This window comes from Diceros bicornis, chromosome 5, assembly GCF_020826845.1.
Source record: "Diceros bicornis minor isolate mBicDic1 chromosome 5, mDicBic1.mat.cur, whole genome shotgun sequence".
Classification (NCBI taxonomy): Eukaryota; Metazoa; Chordata; class Mammalia; order Perissodactyla; family Rhinocerotidae; genus Diceros; species Diceros bicornis.
In genome coordinates this window covers 95,493,365-95,513,011 of record NC_080744.1, presented here as the reverse complement: position 1 = coordinate 95,513,011, position 19,647 = coordinate 95,493,365, and the positions used below count along the sequence as shown (strand labels likewise).

Genomic DNA, 19,647 nt, shown 5'->3' with positions numbered 1-19,647 from the left:
ACAGCAACTAGAAGGATGTGCAACTTTGACATACAACTGTCTACTGGGGCTTTGGGGAAAAAAAAAAGGAGGAGGATTGGCAACAGATGTTAGCTCAGAGCCAGTCTTCCTCAGCAAAAAGAGGAGGATTAGGACGGATGTTAGCTCAGGGCTGATCTTCCTCACACACACAAAAATAAATAAATAAAATATGGTCAATTTTTGGTGACATTAAAAAAAAAGAATCCATGAGTCCACAATGATACTGGAAAACAGACAGAATAGAGGAAGGGGGAAAGAGAAGGGAGGGCTCTTTTTTTACAGAACATCAGCTGTTAGATGTAGGGGGTTCCAAGCTCAGATCCTGGGATTACACAAGAGCAGCGGCCCTCTGGAGTGGTGACTTGGACATCACTGGGGTTGGGGGGCTGTGAGGAATCATGCCCTCCAGCCCCCTCCACTTCCAGGCGAGAAACTCCTTGAGGCATAGTCTAGGGACCTGTCTTAGGCGCTGCAGCTGGCGATGAGTGCCTGAGGGAACAAAAGGGCAGAAGCTTCAAGGGCCCGCAGGTCTGAGGAGGAGCCTGGGGCTTGGGCCTGGCCGCATCCAGCTCGGGGCTCACACTTGCTCAGCGCGCCCGGCACGCGACTCATCGATGGAGCCCGCCTCCAGCCCCAGCTCGGGGGGCCGCGCGCGCCTCCGCACCCCGACCCGGCGGGGACGCGCCTGGCGCGGGGACGCGCTCCCCGCGACTCGGAGCAGGGCGGGGCAGGCGGCGGCGCGCGGCTCCGGAAACGCCTTTTCCGGAAGGCAGGGGGGCGGCGCCAGCCTCCGGGGCGGCTTCGGCTATGGCGGCTGGGTCGCTGGAGCTGTCTCCCTAGCCAGGCCCTGCGCCGCCAGAGGATGGCCTCGCTCGGGCCGGCCGCTCCGGGCGAGCAGGGCCCGGGGGCTGAGGCGGAGTCGGGCGCCGCGGCGCCGGCGTCGCCATCGTCTCTGGGGCCCCTGCTCCCCCTGCAGCGCGAGCCGCTCTACAACTGGCAGGCGACCAAGGCGTCGCTGAAGGAGCGCTTCGCCTTCCTCTTCAACTCGGAGCTGCTGAGCGATGTGCGCTTCGTGCTGGGCAAGGGCCGCGGCGCCGCGGCCGCCGGGGGCCCGCAGCGCATCCCCGCCCACCGCTTCGTGCTGGCGGCCGGCAGCGCCGTCTTCGACGCCATGTTCAACGGCGGCATGGCCACCACGTCGGCCGAGATCGAGCTGCCCGACGTGGAGCCCGCCGCCTTCCTGGCGCTGCTGAGGTGAGCGGCCCCGGCCGACGGGGCCCGGCCGCCCGGACTCCCCGGTGACCTTGAGCCGGGCTCTCCTGACCCGCCCCGGGCCTCTGTCCTCCCGAGCCGGTGATGCTCCGGAAGGTCGAAATCAGAATCCGTCAGGCGGGCGGCCGCCGCCGGGTGTTAGGGCGAAGGTTAAGGTCGGGGTCCCATTAGCGTGCGCTTTGCCGTTGAGAGGCGCCTTCGCGTTCCAACAGCGGATTATCGCCGAGGCTTCAGAGTTAGAGAAGTGGGAAGGATAGAGTGTGGGTCAGGTTGTCCTGATGGCCCGTTTGCCAAATTTTATGTTTTTTGAGGGGAGAGGGGAATAGTTGAAAAGTCTTGTAGGACCTAGGGCCTTTTTTTCTTTTAAACTCTTACTCCTATTTCATTAGCATAAGTATTAGTTGTCAAGACCCAGGAAAGTGAATACCAAAACAATAAGTGTGGCTTGACCTGCCTTGCGTTTCTGCAGGCAAGGTCACACTAGCCTAAAAACGAATCCCTCCATCGGTGTTCGAGTTTGCTTTTTGATTATTTGAGGATAGTAGATTGACTTCTGATTAATTTTATTTAATGGAAGGGAGCTAATAGTTTGCCATTATTAGCTTTTAGTCACAAAAGTCCAATTAGGGAGGTATAGGTCTTGTTTCCCACAATTTTACAAATGGGACTGAGGCCCAGAAGAGTCAGATAACTTGCCCAAGGTAACAGAGCCAACTCACACGGAAGACCGTTTGTGTTTCATTATACCAAAATGGTTTTAGCTGCCTGAGTAGAATGTGTTGTTATTAGTAGCAGAGTCTTGGGTGGTACTGAGGCAAAAACAGGTAGGTCAGGGAACAGATGACAGCCTGCAAAGGCTCACAGCTCAATCAGGAAGATAAATAGGAAATTGAATACAGAGTTAACCCAAGGAGGAAAGAAATGCTAAGATCCTGTTAATAAATGGATAAAGGACAAGATAGATAGCTTAGGGAAAGAAGAAAATACAACTAATTAACAAAGAATGTTTAATCTCGTTAGTAATTAGAGAAGTGCAAATTAAAAGTAAAGTACTTTGCGTCTTCTGTTAAACCATCAGAGGAGCCCTCTCTTGCAAAGGTGGTGGTAAAACACTTTGGCACCAAAGATTTTTTTTTACCACAGATAAGAAGTATTCAAGTACTGAAAAAACAGTCTACAAAAATTTTGCAGCAGGATTATTTATAGTAGTGATGAAGTAGTCAACTGGAGGGAATGGTTAGATATACAGTGATAGGTCAATTTGATGGAATGTCATGCAGCTACTAAGTATGATGCTTATCAAGACAAGGTAGTAACATTAACATGGAAAATGTGTATAATAAATAGTATTTGAAACTGTGCACACTGTGGTTAAAGAAACAGAACAAACATGTACCTAGAGATAAGGATAGAAGGAAACAGCAAAATGTGAACCGAAGTTGTGTTGGATTGTTAAGATGATATTGCCTTTTTTTTTTCTTCTTTTCTCTTTGATGCCCATATTTTCTGTAATTTAGTTCAATTACATTTATAAAAGGAGAAGAAAACAATTCAAAAGCTAGGATCTAGGTCATTTTGGTTTTTGGTTTGAAGTTGACCAGGAGGATTGGTTATAGCTTGTTTAGATTTTCTAGACTGGAAGTGTTTTAAAATGATCTGTTGGTCCATCTGCATTGTAATCTCCCAGAGTACTTCTTGAATTTGTAGATCCCTTCTTCCCTCCTTACAATATTGCAGTGTTTTGAGGTAGAACCTCAAGAGCATTTTTAATATTCTCCCAAAATACTAACTGGCTAAATTTGAGAGCCAGTGATCAAAAAATATTGTTGGGTAGCTTTTCCCTTTAAAAAATATTGAGATTGCTAGGATAAGAATGTAGAGGGAAAAATGCTTATTTCATATTTTCACTGAAGCTATTAATCAGTCTTTTCCCATCAATAGAAAATAAGTGAATTAATTCAGAGTCCCTGAAATTTTCCTATTTTCAGTGTAGTCATGGCATTTGTCCTTCTTCAGGTAGGTTCCAGTCGTTATTCTATTCTGAAAGTGATATCTGGACTGAGTTTAACCTAGATATTGGCTGGCTGTGAAACGTAGATGCTGAACCTACTATTGTGTGACAAAAAGATGTTAGCACTTGCTGAGTTGGAAAAGCAGATTAGCTTGGGCATACTTTTATTATGTGCGCAACTTGAATTAGTTAACATTAGTTACAGGCTTTTGAACGTGAGTTTGAAGCACTTTAAGAAACTGCTCAGGGCAGGCCCCGTGGCTTAGCGGTTAAGTGCCCGCGCTCTGCTGCTGGCGGCCTGGGTTCGGATCCCGGGCGCGCACCGACGCACCGCTTCTCCTGCCATGCTGAGGCCACGTCCCACATACAGCAGCTAGAAGGATGTGCAGCTATGACATACAACTATCTGCTGGGGCTCTGGGGGGAAAATAAATAAAATAAAATTATTAAAAAAAAAAAAAGAAACTGCTCATTTTTATCTGCCTGACCTTTAAGTGATGTTCATCAGCTGTTCATTTGAGAAATACTGTGTTCCTCCCTTGTGCCAGTCGCTGTTTTAGATGTTGGATATAGCAGTGAACAAGAAAAAGTCCCTGCCTTCATGGAGCTATAATCGAGTAAGGAGAAACCAAGATAGAATATAATGTCAATATAATATACTGTCGAGTTCTGATAAGTGTTTTGAAGAAAAATGATCAAGTCATGAGGGAAGGAGCATTCTAAGCAAGGAAAAGCATGTTTAAGGCCCTAAATTTCTCCTGTTGGAGGAGCTGCAGGAGTAAATCAGTGTGATTTGAGCAGAGTGAATAAGGGGGAAAGAAGGAGAAGATGAGGTCAGAAAGATAGGCTGATCAAGATCCTGCATGGCCATTGTGCCTGGGATGGCCTGTGTGTTTCTTGTGGTGTGTGGTGGGAAGCCTTTGGAGGGTTTTGAACAGGGGAGTGACATGATCTGATTTACATTTTAAAAACTCATTGTGGCAGTTGTTTGGAGATTAGACTGAAGAGGGAGTGAAATGGGCAGCAGGGAGTTGAAGTAAGAGGCTTTTGCAGTAGTCGAGGCAAGAGATGATGGTGGGTTATACCAGGGTGGTAGTGATGGCCTTGATGAGAATTGGTCCAATTCTGGATATGTTTTGAAGGTAGAGCCAAGATTTCCAAGATACCCAAGGAGGGATATTAGAGTAGTCAGTTAGAAATATGAACCTGGAGCTTAGGGAAGAGTTTCTTGCTGAATGTAAATTTGAAAGTTAAGGGTGAGTGGTATTTAAACCATGAGACCAAATGAGATTACCTAGGGAGGGAATGTAGATTGTGGAGAGAAGAGAGGTACAAGGATGTGCCCTGGGATCCTCCAACATGTAGACTTGTTGCAGAGGAGAAGGAGCATAAAATGAGACTGAGCTGTCAGTGGAATTAGAAGAGAAAGCAAGGCGTATGGTATCCTGAAAGTGAAGTTGAAGAAAGCATTCCAGTAAAGAGGGAGTTGTCAACTATGTTAAATGCTGCTGAGAGTTGGGTAAAATGAGGACCGTGACAAAATGGAGGCTATTGAAAACTCTGGCAACAGTGATTTCAGGAGCTGGATTAGAGTAGATTATGGAGAAAATAGGAGGTGAAGAACTGGAGACAGCCAGTATAAATAATCCCCTCAAGGAGTTTTCTTGCAAAGAGGAGCAGAGAAATGGAGTGGTGACTGGAAGGAAACATGGGGTAACTGTTCTTCAGGGTTCTGTCTTGAGCTGTCTCCTTTTCTTCCATTAACCCATGCCATTGTGTACTCCGCCAGCTATATTGCCAGTCTTCTACTCCGCTCCAGAACCCAATTTGCAACTGGACATTCACAAGTGAATGTCTAGTACCCGTGCAGATGGACATGTCACTAATAAAAATATCTTACATGTAAGGAGGACTTACTGTGTGCCACTTATTGTTCCTAACCACCTTGTGTGAACTCACTTAAATTTCAGAACAGTCTTTGAGTCAGGCACACTCATTATTATGCCCTGTATTAGTCAGCTTTTGCCACAATAATGCTGTAAAATACTCAAAACTCAGAGGCTTAAAAAAAACAATCATTTATTCTTGCTCATGAATATTCTTGCTCTGTGGGTCATTTGGGGATTGACTCAGATGGCCTTGATTCCAAGGCCATCTGTAGTTTGGTTCCAGTGTGTTCCACCTGTTTCTCATCCTTTTTGGACCAGTCATGAAGGTTCTACTCCCTTCTCTTAATTTTTTTTTGGCATTTCTTCAACCAGACCACTGCCTTTAGACTTAGCTGTGTCCATTCTTCACACGGTTAACAACGCTGTCTCTCTAATATCCATGTATTCTCATATGGTTCCCCTGAATCTTGTAATGACTTCTTTTTGCGTATAGGGTGCGGCTTAAACACTTTAGCAGGTACACAAGACCTTTATGATTTGATCTCCATTTCCTCTTCCTCTGCATCTACTCAGTGCCCTAACCCTCACTGCTGATGGCCGCCTTCTTATTTTAACACCTGCGTTTGTACTTCTCAGTCTTTCTGCCTTGAAGATCTCCACACTTAATTACTACGCTCCAGATAGACTTCAGGCTTTACCTCTTCTATAAAACATCACCGAATATTACCTGCAGGCAGAATTGTGCACTGCCTCATCTCATCTCTCATAGCAAGTTTTGTATCTATTGCTCTAGAACAAACTGCTCCAACACTTAGCGGCTTAACCACGGTTTTATTATCTTCCCCGTTGACTGAGGTCAGCTTGGTGGTTCTTTTTTTTTTTTGTGAGGAATATCAGCCCTGAGCTAACATCCATACCAATACTCCTCGTTTGGCTGAGGAAGACTGGCCCTGAGCTAACATCCGTGCCCATCTTCCTCCACTTTATATGGGACGCCGCCATAGCATGGCCTGACAAGTGGTGCATCAGTGCGCGCCGGGGATCCAGACCCGGGCGGCCAGCAGGGGAGCGCACGCACTTAACCACTACGCCCTGGGGCCGGCCCCAGCTGGGTGATTCTTATGGCCTCTCCTTCGGGTCTCCCGTGCAGTCGTAGTCTGAGAGCACTTGGCGCCAGAGTCATCTGGAGGTTTGATGCAGATTCTGGGATGGCTGAGCCTTTTCCCCTCTCTCCGTAGCTTCTCCAGCTGATCTTTCCAGCAGGGTAGCTGGACTTCTTGGATAGCTCATGGCTCCTGAGAGCACAAAAGCAGGCGCTGCGAGGCATCCTCAAAGTTTAGGCCCCAGACTGGTATAGTATCACTTCTGCCATGTTCTCTTGGTTAAAGAGAGTCACACAGGACCAGCCCGGATTCATTATGGGACAAATCTACATAAGGGCATGGATAATAGAAGGCATGATTTATTGGGGCCATTTTTAGAGATTAGTTATCACCTCATGCCTAATGTATAATTCTGTTATAATTATGACATTACTTTTGAATCATTTCATTGCCAAACCGTAAGCTTTTTATGGGCAGAATATGTTACCCATATTAGTATTTCTAGGACCTATCACAGTGCCCGGTATTATATAGTCCCTTTAAATTTTTTTATTTATTTATTTTTTTCCCCCAAAGCCCCAGTAGATAGTTGTATGTCATAGTTGCACATCCTTCTAGTTGCTGTATGTGGGAAGCGGCCTCAGCATGGCCGGAGAAGCGGTGCGTTGGTGCGCGCCCAGGATCTGAACCCGGGCCGCCAGTAGTGGAGTGCGCGCACTGAACCGCTAAGCCACGGGGCCGGCCCCAAATTCTTGGACTTTTAAGTAGCCTTTTTTCTTATTAGAAATGAAAATGATTTCTCTATCAGTGTTACACAGAAGACTGTACTAAATCGTCTAGTCAGTTAACATGTATTTATTAAGTTTTAGCCATGTGCCCACACTGTGCCTGGTGCTGTAGGAAAGATGTAGGAAAAAAAAAATATAAGAAACACAGAGTTCCTTTTCTTATGGTTTATAGTGCAGTATTTATTTATAACTTGCGTTGCTCCAAAAAGAAATTTAAAATGTCTTAAAAGAAGCACAAGGGTAAGAAATAAAAGAGAGCCAAGGTGAAGCTAATACAAAAATGCATGCTATAGCTAAGCTACAAGCTTAATTTTAATCTTTTCAGCAGCTAATGCAAAAAGAGAAACCTGGCTAGTCAGTTGTAATTCATAGTGTTCATCAGATTAAAAACAAACCAACTGCATAGGAGATGTACAACTCTATCTGATAATAAGACGAGTAAAAAACATTCCTGATGAGGTCCCCTCATAAAGAAGGCATTACTGAAATGAACAGTGTCCTCAATCTATGTCTTTAGATATAGATATAGATGTTTCTTTAAAATATTCCTTGATATAAGCCAAAGATATATTACCAAAGTATAATTTAATAAGAGCAATTTCAGTGGGGCTAGGTGTCTCATATAGAATAGTCTAAAAACACAGTTCTCTCTATTCCTGGAATGTTCTTCTGAACCTCTTTTCATCTTTTAGATCTCAAGTGGAAATTCGTCTAGGAAGCTTTTCCAGATCTCCCTGTCAGAGGCCCCACTTATAAATTTTATGGAACCATGTACTTCAACTTTATGGAACTTGTTTCCTTAAGATTTGAATCTACTCAGATACAAAGGCAAATGGTAATAAAGGCCCCACATTTCTGCTCTATATTTTATAACTCTAGTAATTTTGCCTGAAAAAAAATTAAGCAGATGTAAAGACTTCTTTCTACCTTGCCCTTGAAGCAAAAACTTCATAGGTTTCTAGTTGAGGAAGGGAACTGAGCATGATGTTAGCCTTCTCTCTCTCCCACTTAAAATGACTATAAGAAATACAAAAGAGAAGAAATGCATTACGGTGAAGAGAAAAAAGGGACAGGAGTTGGAAACCAACAATGTAGAAAAGAGACAAAGCAGTCAGAAGCATGTTGATGATGAAATGGAGTAGATGAATCTGGAGCCCAGAATCCAGAGCATGAGGAACCGCAGTGGAGGTGGGAGCCCACCTTTCCTGGCAGAATCCCAGCAAGGCTCTAGGCTGGGAGTTGGGAGTGAGGAGGGTGAAAATGAGAAGGTAGGGCTAAAACCATGGGAATTAACTTAACACCTGCTTATGGACCATCCCTCACCCAGCTCTTGCAGACTAACTCCCGGTGATAACTGACAGGCTCCTCTTTAAAGAAACTGAGCAAACTGCCTGGGGAGAACAAGGATGCTTATATGGCCTAGGGACTCCAAGGTAAAGGCATTGAGGGGGGTCCTTGACCCAAAGACTAATTTTCCACTCTAATGCAAAGTGCCAGGCAATAAGCCTCCCACATAAACAGAGCTCCCAGCCAACCTGTCCATTTTGGAAATGGTTTTAGCTGGAAAACAGACCTACCTACACAACAGCAAAGAAAACATACCAGCTACCAGAATACTGAACTAGAGACAATCATTAATCATTTGACATATAAGGAAAATTAGAACATGAATGACAAAGACCCAGAACAGCTGATTTTCAAGGAAATAGGTAATTCAGGGAACAGAAGGAACTTTTAAAACTTTGATTAATATCATCTTGGAGACTTGAGAACATTTTTGCATCCATAAAACTGGGACATGATGCTGTGAAGAAAAAAAAGGAACAACAAAGAAAGAAGCAAGAATTCTTAGAAATTTAAACATTTGATTCCTGGGGAGAAAAAGGGAACAGCTAGAAGATAATGGCAAGGAAATCTAAAACGCGGAGGAAAAGAGAAATAAAAAACGAGCAATGTAAAAATAAATAGCAACATTTACTGAGGCTAAGTATTTGTCAGGCACTTTTCAAAACACTTTATGTATTTTAATTTATATTAATCCTCACCAGAGCATTATGAAGTAGATACTCTTATCTCTTTTCAGAGAGGAACACAATGATAATAATTTGTTTAAAGTCACATAGCTGGCAAGTGGTGGAACAGGCTCAAACCCAAGCCATCTCTTCCTGCGTCTGCAAAAATTAGAATGGCCCTCACCTGCTTGGCCTGGTAGTACTGTAGCACTGGATGCAGTTGGAAGTCCAGAAATGACGTATTGTGGTAAACAGCTCCTGGGTTTCCTCACCCTCTGTCTCCACATCTGTAAATGCAGGGAACAGCACCTGCCTTCCTTGTGGGAGGATTAAATGAATTGGCATCAGTCACGTGGTAGACACTCAACAAGTGTTAATTTTCTCTTTTTTCTTTTTATTCATCCCCCTCCCCCTGACTAAAAGGGACTGTGCGTTACTTGGTTTTTAATTCCCTGTACTCATCACAAAGTGTGGCACATAACATTAAGTGAGTTTTTTGAGGGTGATACAGATGGCTGGCTTGAGTCTCTAAAAGGAGGTTTTGGAAAAAATATTTTGAAACAGTGTAATCCTGGAAAACAGCAACCTTCATTTTGAACCTGAGATATAGAGGAGGATGAGAATGAACAGCCTCCACTTGAGGTTATGGTAAGGACAGTGGTCATTATTAGAGGAATGCTAGCCTTTGGTTAGGTTGGGAAGTTAGGCGGGTGAACAGGCTCGGGTTTCATCTTGGGTGGTGATTATGGCCACAAGTATAAAAGAAGAGGAAGTTGAAAGGTAGAGGGTAGGAACATGAAATAGAACTTACTTTCCTCATGCACTTCACTGTAATACTGTGTTCTGAAAGAAGTTAATGAGTTTTCTTAAACACTTATTTTACCACTTGGGCCCTGGGAATATAAGTGTAACAAGTGTTCTAATGTCTTTAGTATTGCTAAAATGAAATACTTATTCTTAATGCCATACCTCTCCAGCACCCTTGGCTATCCTGAGTATAGTTGAGAACTGGGCTACTGAGGAGTGGGCCACTGGGCCACCTAGGGGTCTCTGAGGAGCCACAGAGGGGGCCTAAGGTTGATATGTAAAAGCCCCGGGATAGTTTAACAAGAACTGCCCAGGCCTTTGTTGAGAATCTTACACTTTATCTGCAGTTCTATGAAGCTGAATTATCTAGTGACATAGCAGTTAGAAACAGCGAACTGGAAGGAAGGCAATATTGGGCTGATGGTATTTTGAGAGAAAATTGGACTTAAATACCCAAAAGCACATAGCAGCGTGTGGTTATTCAAGATATTATTAAATCGGGGCCGGCCCGGTGGCATAGCGGTTATGTTTACAAGCTCCGCTTCGGTGGCCCAGGGTTTGCAGGTTCAGATCCCCGGCACAGACTGATGTACTACTTGTCAAGCCATGCTGTGGCGGCGTCCCATATAAAGTAGACGAAGATGGGCATGGATGTTAGCCCAGGGCCAGTCTTCCTCAGCAAAAAGAGGAGGATTGGCAATGGATGTTAGCTCAGGGCTAGTCTTCCTCACACACAAACAGATATTATTAAGTTGTTTTATTCTCCAAAGCCCCAGTACTCTGGTTTTTGGTCATAATGCTAATTCTGGGATAACAATGAAAGGTTAAAAGATTCTCAGAATAAGAAGACACCATTATCGGGAAATAAATGAATGTTTTGTCATTTAAAGATGTGAACTTCAGCCATCTGTAGATTTGCTTAAGTGAACATCCTTTGATGAAGGAGAGATAAGTGAACTATGTTGTCCTAAGTTGCCATAGGGTACTAAAAGACCCCTGCACACTTGGTCCAGAGACGTGGGTCTGTCTCATGATCTTCCCTTAACTTCAATTTCCTCTGTAAAATGGAGACCAACTACCTCTCAGGATTGAGTAAAGATGAGATGTTGTATGTGCAAGTGCCCTGGAAAGTCTGATGTGCATTTCAGGTTATTTTTCAATTTTCTCGTTATCTTTTAAAATATTCCTTAGAAGTTTAACTCTGATGAATTGCTTATCAAAAACATTACTGACCATCTCTGCAATTTCTAATTGCTTTACAGATTTCTGTATTCAGATGAAGTCCAGATCGGCCCCGAAACAGTTATGACCACTCTTTATACTGCTAAGAAATATGCAGTCCCAGCCTTGGAAGCACATTGTGTGGAATTTCTCACCAAACATCTTAGGGCAGATAATGCCTTTATGTTACTTACTCAGGTAAGTAAATGTAGCGAAGATATATATCATTGTAGTTTTAAAAATTGAGTGTAACTATATATGAATATTTAGTATTTCCTGGAGAATTAGTTCTAGATCATTATTTTAAAATATATGTAGAAATAAAAGGGATCCAAATTGGAAAGGAAGAAGTGAAACTCGCACTATTTGTAGATGACATGATTTTATATATAGAAAACCCTGGGGCCGGCCCCGTGGCTTAGCGGTTAAGTGCGCGCGCTCCGCTGCTGGCGGCCCGGGTTCGGATCCTGGGCACGCACTGACGCACCGCTTCTCCGGCCATGCTGAGGCCGCATCCCACATACAGCAACTAGAAGGCTGTGCACCTATGACATACAACTACCTACTGGGGTTTTGGGGGGGAAAAAAAAAAAGGAGGAGGATTGGCAATAGATGTTAGCTCAGAGCCAGTCTTCCTCAGCAAAAAGGGGAGGATTAGCATGGATGTTAGCTCAGGGCTGATCTTCCTCACAAAAAAAAAAAAGAAAAGAAAAGAAAACCCTAAAGAATCCACCAAAAAACTTTTAGAAGTAATAAATGAATATGGTAAAGTCACAGGATACAAAATCAACATACAAAAATCAGTTGCATTTCTATACACTAACAACGAAGTAGCAGAAAGAGAAATTAAGAATACAATCCCATTTACAATTGCAACAAAAAGAATAAAATACCTAGGAATAAACTTAACCAAAGAGGTGAAAGATCTGTACACTGAAAACTGTAAAACATTGCTGAAAGAAATTGAAGAAGACACAAAGAAATGGAAAGATATTCCATGCTCTTGGATTGGAAGAATTAACATAGTTAAAATGTCCATACTTCCTAAAGCAATCTATAGATTCAATGCAATCCCTTTCAAAGTTCCAACAACATTTTTCACAGAAATAGAACAAAGAATCCTAAAATTTGTATGGAACAACAAAAGACCCCGAATAGCTAAAGGAATCCTGAGAAAAAAGAACAAAGCTGGAGGTATCACACTCCCTGATTTCAAAATATACTACAAAGCTATAGTAACCAAAACAGCATGGTACTGGCACAAAAACAGACACACAGATCAATGGAATAGAATCGAAAGCCCAGAAATAAACCCGCACATCTATGGACAGCTAATCTTTGACAAAGGAGCCAAGAACATACAATGGGGAAAAGAAAGTCTCTTCAACAAATGGTGTTGGGAAAACTGGATAGCCATATGCAAAAAAATGAAAGTAGACCCTTACCTTACACCATACACAAAAATTAACTCCAAATGGATTAAAGACTTGAACGTAAGACCTGAAACTGTGAAACTTCTAGAAGAAAACATAGGCAGTACGCTCTTCGACATCGGTCTTAGCAACATCTTTTCAAACACCATGTCTGACCGGGCAAGAGAAACAATAGAAAAAATAAACAAATGGGACTACATCAAACTAAAAAGCTTCTGCACAGCAAAGGAAACCATCAACAAAACGAAAAGACAACCTAACAATTGGGAGAAGATATCTGCAAACCATACATCTGATAAGGGCTTAATCTCCAAAATATATAAAGAACTCATGTATCTCAACAACAAAAAATCTACCAACCCAATTAAAAAAATGGGCAAAAGACCTGAACAGACATTTCTCCAGAGAAGATATACAGATGGCCAACAGGCACATGAAAAGATGTTCAAAATCACTAACTATCAGGGAAATGCAAATCAAAACTACAATGAGATATGACCTCACACCCCTCAGAATGGCTATAATTAACAAGACAGGAAACAACATGTGTTGGAGAGGATGTGGAGAGAAGGGAACTCTCATACACTGCTGGTGGGAGTGCAAACTGGTGCAGCCACTATGGAAAACAGTATGGAGATTCCTCAAAAAATTAAGGATAGAACTACCATGTGATCCAGCTATTCCACTGTTGGGTATTTATGCAAAGAACTTGAAAACACCAATGCATAAAGGTACGTGCACCCCTGTGTTCATTGCAGCGTTATTCACAATAGCCAAGACTTGGAAGCCACCTAAGTGCCCATCAAGGGATGAATGGATAAAGAAGATGTGGTATATATACACGATGGAATACTACTCAGCCTTAAGAAACGATGAAATCCAGCCATTTGTGACAACATGGATGGACATTGAGGGTATAATGCAAAGTGAAATAAGTCAGAGGGAGAAGGTCAAATACCGTATGATCTCAGTCATTAAGTAGTAGATAATAACAACAACAAACAAACACATAGAGACAGAGATTGGATTGGTGGTTACCAGAGGAGAAGGGGGGAGGGAGGAGGGTGAAAGGGATAATTCGGCACATGTATGTGGTGATGGGTTGTAATTAGTATTTGGGTGGTGAACATGATGTAATCTATGCAGAAATAGAAGTATAATGATGTACGCCTGAAATTTATACAATGGTATAAACCAATGTTACTGCAATAAACAAAAAATTTAAAAAAATACATAAAATATATGTAATTATTCTTACGGTACCATTCAGGGAACCATATCAGGTTCATATGATTTTGGAATAGAAAAGCAAATTAGAGTCAATACAATATAACCTAGATAAAGAAACTGAAGCCTTCTGTAAGTAGGGTATTATGACTCCAAGTTCTATAGCTATTTAGGGTTGGAGTTGGGGTTAGGATCTCGAGTCATTACTGCTGTGATTGAGAGTGTGGAAGCAGGAAGTTTTCTGGACGTCTTTGTTCTCAATTTTTGTTGGATCTGAAATAAAGATTGAGTATTTCAAGTCCAAAAACGTTCTAAAATTTACTCTCTTTGGACTTGTATCTGTAAGCTTGCTGATCCACTTCTGGAGGAGTTAGAATTTAAGGTTTATATGAAATACTCTTTCTCTGACATTTAAAAAAGTTTTCACGAAGTACAGGATACATACAGAAAAGTACACATATCATAAGTATACAGTCTAATGAATTTTTACAAACTGAACACACCTATGGAACCATTAACCAGCCCTTAACATATACTATTTAGCATTTGTTAAATGCTTGTAATCTGAGCTTTATACTTTAGATATAAATAAATTGCTGCTTTTCTTTTTAGACAATATTTTAATACCCTTGTACAAGTTGTTGTAAAATTTCCAAGCTAGCCTATAACCATGTGTTATGGATTGAATTGTGTTTGCCAAAATTCATGTGTTGAAATCCGAATCCCCAGTACCTCAGAATGTGACTTTATTTGGAGATAGGGTCTTTATAGAGGTAAGCAAGTTCAAATGAGGGGGAAAAAAATTGTAAGCTGGTGATAAATAATCGTATTGAGTATTAGTACTGGAAATAATCATGGACGTCCCCTAGCTCAACCCTCTCATTTTCCAAATGGATAAACTAAACCCTGGGCTGATTAACTACCTGCCCAAAGTCTCACAAGAGGCTAGGTGAGGCCAGAGCCCAGCGCTCGTGTGTCCCAGTTCTGCGTCCATTCTGTCACATAGAAAATGTCTGATGGCACCGTTTTTTTTTTTTTTTTTTAAGTCTTCTATCATCAAGTATTTGTAGTTATAGAAGACAGAACATGCTGGTGTCGCCTTTTCTTGGACATAATCACAAAACTCCATGTCTGTATATGTAGTATGTCAGACACTAAGCTAGTCCCTTTTATGATTATCACATTTACTCCTCACTACAGCTCTGTGATGTTGCTTACTATTATCCCAATTTTATTTTTATTTTTAATTTTTTTTATTATCCCCATTTTAAAGATGAAGAAATAGAAGCTTAGAGAGGTAAATATATAACATTAGACAGCAAGTGGTAAAACTAAGGTCTCAACTGTAAACCACTAGTTCTTAAGGTGTGATGTTATTGATGATAATAATAGCAAAATGTAATGAGTGATTATTGTGTGCCAGGCACCATTCTAAGTACTTCGTACGCATTAGTTCATTTAATCTTCACAACAACTTTAGGAGGTGTAGGTGTTCTGGTAACGGTTTTCTTATTCCCCATTTTATAGATAAGGAAATTGAGGCACAGAGAGGTGAAATAACTTGACCAAGGTCATATAAGTAATGCAAGATAGCTCCCTGCATTTTTTTCCTCTTTTGAATTTGTGATGAAAATCGAATAAATAAGTTGATATTCCTAAGATTCTTTTTATTTATTTGTTGTTTTTTTCTCTTTTTTTTTTTTTTTGGTGAGGAAGATTGGCCCTGAGCTAACATCTGATGCCAATCCTCCTCTTTTTTGCTGAGGAAGATTGGCCCTGAGCTAACATCCGTGCTCACCTTCCACCACTTTATAGCCACCACAGCATGGCTTGACAAGCGGTGCGTCGGTGCGCGCCTGGGATCTGAACCTGCAAACCCCGGGCCGCCAAAGCAGAGCTCATGCACTTAACTGCTCGCACCACCAGGCTGACCCGTCATAAGATTCTTTATTGTCCAAGGGGTTTTATTATGTGTAGAGAGGATCACTTCACTCCTGTTATTTAAAAAGTTCTGTCATAAAATTCAGAAACCAATAAATTAAACTTTGACAATATACACTTTCTAGTTCAGTAGGTCCAAGGTGGGCCTGAGAGTCTGCATTTCTAACAGGCTTTCAGATGATGCCGGTGCTTCTGGACCACACTCTGAGTAGCATGGGTTAACAGGTGTCACTGTGAGAAAAAAAGGAAATTTCAGGACCTTATGTGTCTGAGAACCCAATATTACCCCACATTTTTCATTGGTAGGATCATGTGAATTAGCCCACAAATTATCTTGTGAACTTCTTGTTCCTACCCAGTGACTCATTTGAACTGAGCTTGTTCATTTACGTGAAAGGACCTATGCCAGCTTCACTGTAAAACAAAGAGCCAGTAGACTGTACCAGCATGATTTATAGAGGGAAAAACACTTCATGAAGTAATACAATCTTAGCGATATTTTATCAGAGATAATGGTAGACTCAAACTAAATTTTGAGAAAATTGATTTTATTTTAAGTAGCAGCAACAGATTCCATAGGAAACTTGATATTGCATATATAATCTGAGTGACTGAATGTTGCTACTCTGAATAAAATAATTTTTATAAAAAATGATTTTTGTTAGAGTGAAAGATCAATGTTTACATGAACACTAACTAAAAATATAGTTGAGTTGGCCAATTAAAATATATGCTGATATTAGAATTTCACTTGTTAAAAATGTAGTATTTTTCATGTTTTAAAAAATACATTAACTGTGATCCTAGACTAGATCCTAGACTAGATCCTATGCTAGAAGAAAAAGTGTTATGAAAAACATCATTGGGTCAATTGAGAAAAGTGAAATACAGACAATAGATTACAGAAAAATATTGCATTGTTATTTATCAAAGTTAATCACTATGGTTATGTAAGAGAATATCCTTATTCTTAGGAAATATACACTGACGTATTTAAGGGTAAGGGCTATATGATGCATGTAATTCTCAAATGGTTGAGGGCCCTCCCCCACACACACATTATTGCCGTTTTCTTATATGTTACTTATTTTTTTTTAAACATTTATTTTATTTATTTATTTATTTATTTTTGTGAGGAGATCAGCCCTGTGCTAACATCTGACAATCATCCTCTTTTTTTGCTGAGGAGGACTGCCCGGCGCTAACATCCGTGCCCATCTTCCTCCATTTTATATGGGAGGCCGCCACAGCATGGCTTGCCAAGCAGTGCATCAGTGTGTGCCTGGGATCTGACCCTGCGAACCCCGGGCTGCCGCAGTGGAGCGTGCACACTTAACCGCTTGCGCCACCGGGCTGGCCCCTATGTTACTTATTTTTGATCCTTAACGAAACCTCTAGGTTAGATAAGGCAGACATTATTATCTCATTTATATATATATGTGTGTGTACAAAGAGAGCAAATGGTAAAAAAACAAATGAGGCAAAATGTTAGATAAATAACATTTGGATAGATAAATCTGGGTAAAGGGTATATGGGTGTTCTTTTTACCTCCAACTTCTGTAAATTTGAAATTATTTCTTTTTTTTCCTTAACTTTTTTTTTTATAATTTTATTTATTTATTTTTTCCCCCAAAGCCCCAGTAGATAGCTGTATGCCATAGCTGCACATCCTTCCAGTCACTGTACGTGGGACGCGGCCTCAGCATGGCTGTAGAAGCAGTGTGTCGGTGCGCGCCAGGGATCCAAACCTGGGCCACCAGCGGCAGAGTGCGCACACTTAACCACTAAGCCACGGGGCCGGCCCTGAAATTATTTCTAAATAAAGAAATTTTAAGGGAAAATTGCATGAGAGTTAATATTTATTCTATTTTTTTTTTTAAGATTTTATTTATTTTAATTTTCCCCCCAAAGCCCCAGTAGATAGTTCTATGTCATAGCTGCACATCCTTCTAGTTGCTGTATGTGGGACGCGGCCTCAGCATGGCCGGAGAAGCGGTGCTTCTGTGCGCGCCCGGGATCCGAACCCGGGCCGCCAGTAGCGGAGCGCGCGTACTTAACCACTAAGCCACGGGGCCGGCCCAATATTTATTCTATTAGTACAGATTTTGTATTATTATTTAGGGCTAAAGTTTACTGAAAATTTGATTAAACAAATTAATATAAACAAGCTCAGTATATAATCTAAGAAGAGCATTTTCAAATGTATTTGAGTATTCTATACTTTTGTGTGTGTGTGTATGTGTGAGGAAGATTGGCCCTGAGCTAACATCTGTTGCCACTTCTTCTCTTTTTGTTTGGGGAAGATTAGCCCTGAGCTAACATCTGTGCTAATCTTCCTCCACTTTGTATATGGGATGCCACCACAGTATGGCTCGATGAGTAGTGCGTAGGTCCGTGCTTGGGATCCGAACCTGTGAACCCTGGGCTGCCAAAGCAGAGTGCACGAACTTAACCACTATGCTACTGGGCCGGCCCCCCTGAGTATTATATAATTTTAAGAAGTTTTCTACTAATTAAAAAATATATTTTTATATAGTAAATATAATTATATATCATATATGATATATATTTTGAATTTAAGTTGGTGTGTTTAATGCTCTCTTCTATCCCCCATAAAACACAAGATAACCATTTAGGTTAGGGATGTTTATCATTTTTTCAGTAGTTTCTGAGTTATTGAATCCTTTGAAAATGAATTTTACTTTAAAATTAAATGAAGAGTCATCAGCCATGCCAAATAATGGTGTCTTTTATGGTATGGTTAATTAATTGGGAGTATTCTCAGCAGGTTTCTGTACAGCCCAGCATGAATACCTCTGTGCATTTCGTCCCTGCTGTTAAATGTAAACAGAACTGACCCTAGGCCAGAATGAAAAATTGGTCATTGGCATACCTGTCATCACTTCTCCTTTTTCAATGTTATGGTTTTTTAAAATCTCATTTGAGTTTGGATTCCACTTTCTTCCTCTCCCCACCCCTTGGCTTTTTAAACTTGTTTTTTTTTGAATTATAATATGCATGCTGATAAAGCACATATTATAAGCTCAACTTTGACTTCTAACTTCTTAAAGCTTAGATTAGCTTTGCTGAAGTCATACAGTATATACTCTTTTGTGCAGTATGTACTGTGGCTTCTTTTGCTTTTCATTAAGTTTGTGGGATTCATCCATGTTGTTGTGTATAGTTGTAGGTATTTCATTCTCATTGTTGTATAATATTCCATTGTGTGAATTTATTTATTTGCTCTTCTGTTGTTAGACATAGTTTTTGCTTAGGTTCCCAGAGCGTTCATGCTCTAAAATTCTTTTTTTTTTTTTTTGATGAGCAAGATCAGCCCTGAGCTAACATCTGTGCTAATCCTCCTCTTTTTTCTGCTGAGGAAGACCGGCTCTGAGCTAACATCCACTGCCAATCCTCCTCCCCTTTCTTCCCCAAAGCCCCAGTAGATAGTTGCTTGCCATAGTTGCACATCCTTCTAGTTGCTGTATGTGGGACGCGGCCTCAGCATGGCCGGAGAAGTGGTGCGTCGGTGCATGCCCGGGATCCAAACCCGGGCCGCCAGTAGTGGAGCGCACGCACTTAACCACTAAGCCACGGGGCCGGCCCCCATGTTCTAAAATTCTTTTACTTCATTCTCTCTCCCTAATCAAAACAAGAAATGGAAAAAAAAATCTGATCTGTTTGTACTGGTATGCTTGACAATTGATATTTTCTTTCAGTGAAAAGGTCATAAGACGTAGATTTAAGTATTGACTTTGCAACATAACTAGCTAGGTGATATTAGGCAAATCAGTACACCTCTCTGAGCCTCTGTTTCTTCATCTGGAAAATGGGAAAATAATGTCTGCCTTATCTAACCTAGAGTGTTCCTTAAGGATCAAAATAAGTAATGTATAAGAAACTAGACAATGTACAGTTATG

At 41.5% G+C, this 19,647-nt stretch overlaps 1 protein-coding gene across 1 annotated transcript in view; it reads left to right on the top strand.

The window, feature by feature from the left end:
- Nucleotides 1-843: 843 nt before the first annotated feature.
- BTBD1 (BTB domain containing 1) overlaps nt 844-19,647 on the top strand; it is a 45,302-nt gene continuing 26,498 nt past the window's right edge. Inside the window, exons 1-2 of the mRNA XM_058542552.1 lie at nt 844-1,275; nt 11,166-11,322. Coding sequence (XP_058398535.1) covers nt 884-1,275; nt 11,166-11,322 — 549 coding nt within the window. The 5' untranslated portion in view covers nt 844-883. The remainder of the gene's footprint in view (nt 1,276-11,165; nt 11,323-19,647) is intronic.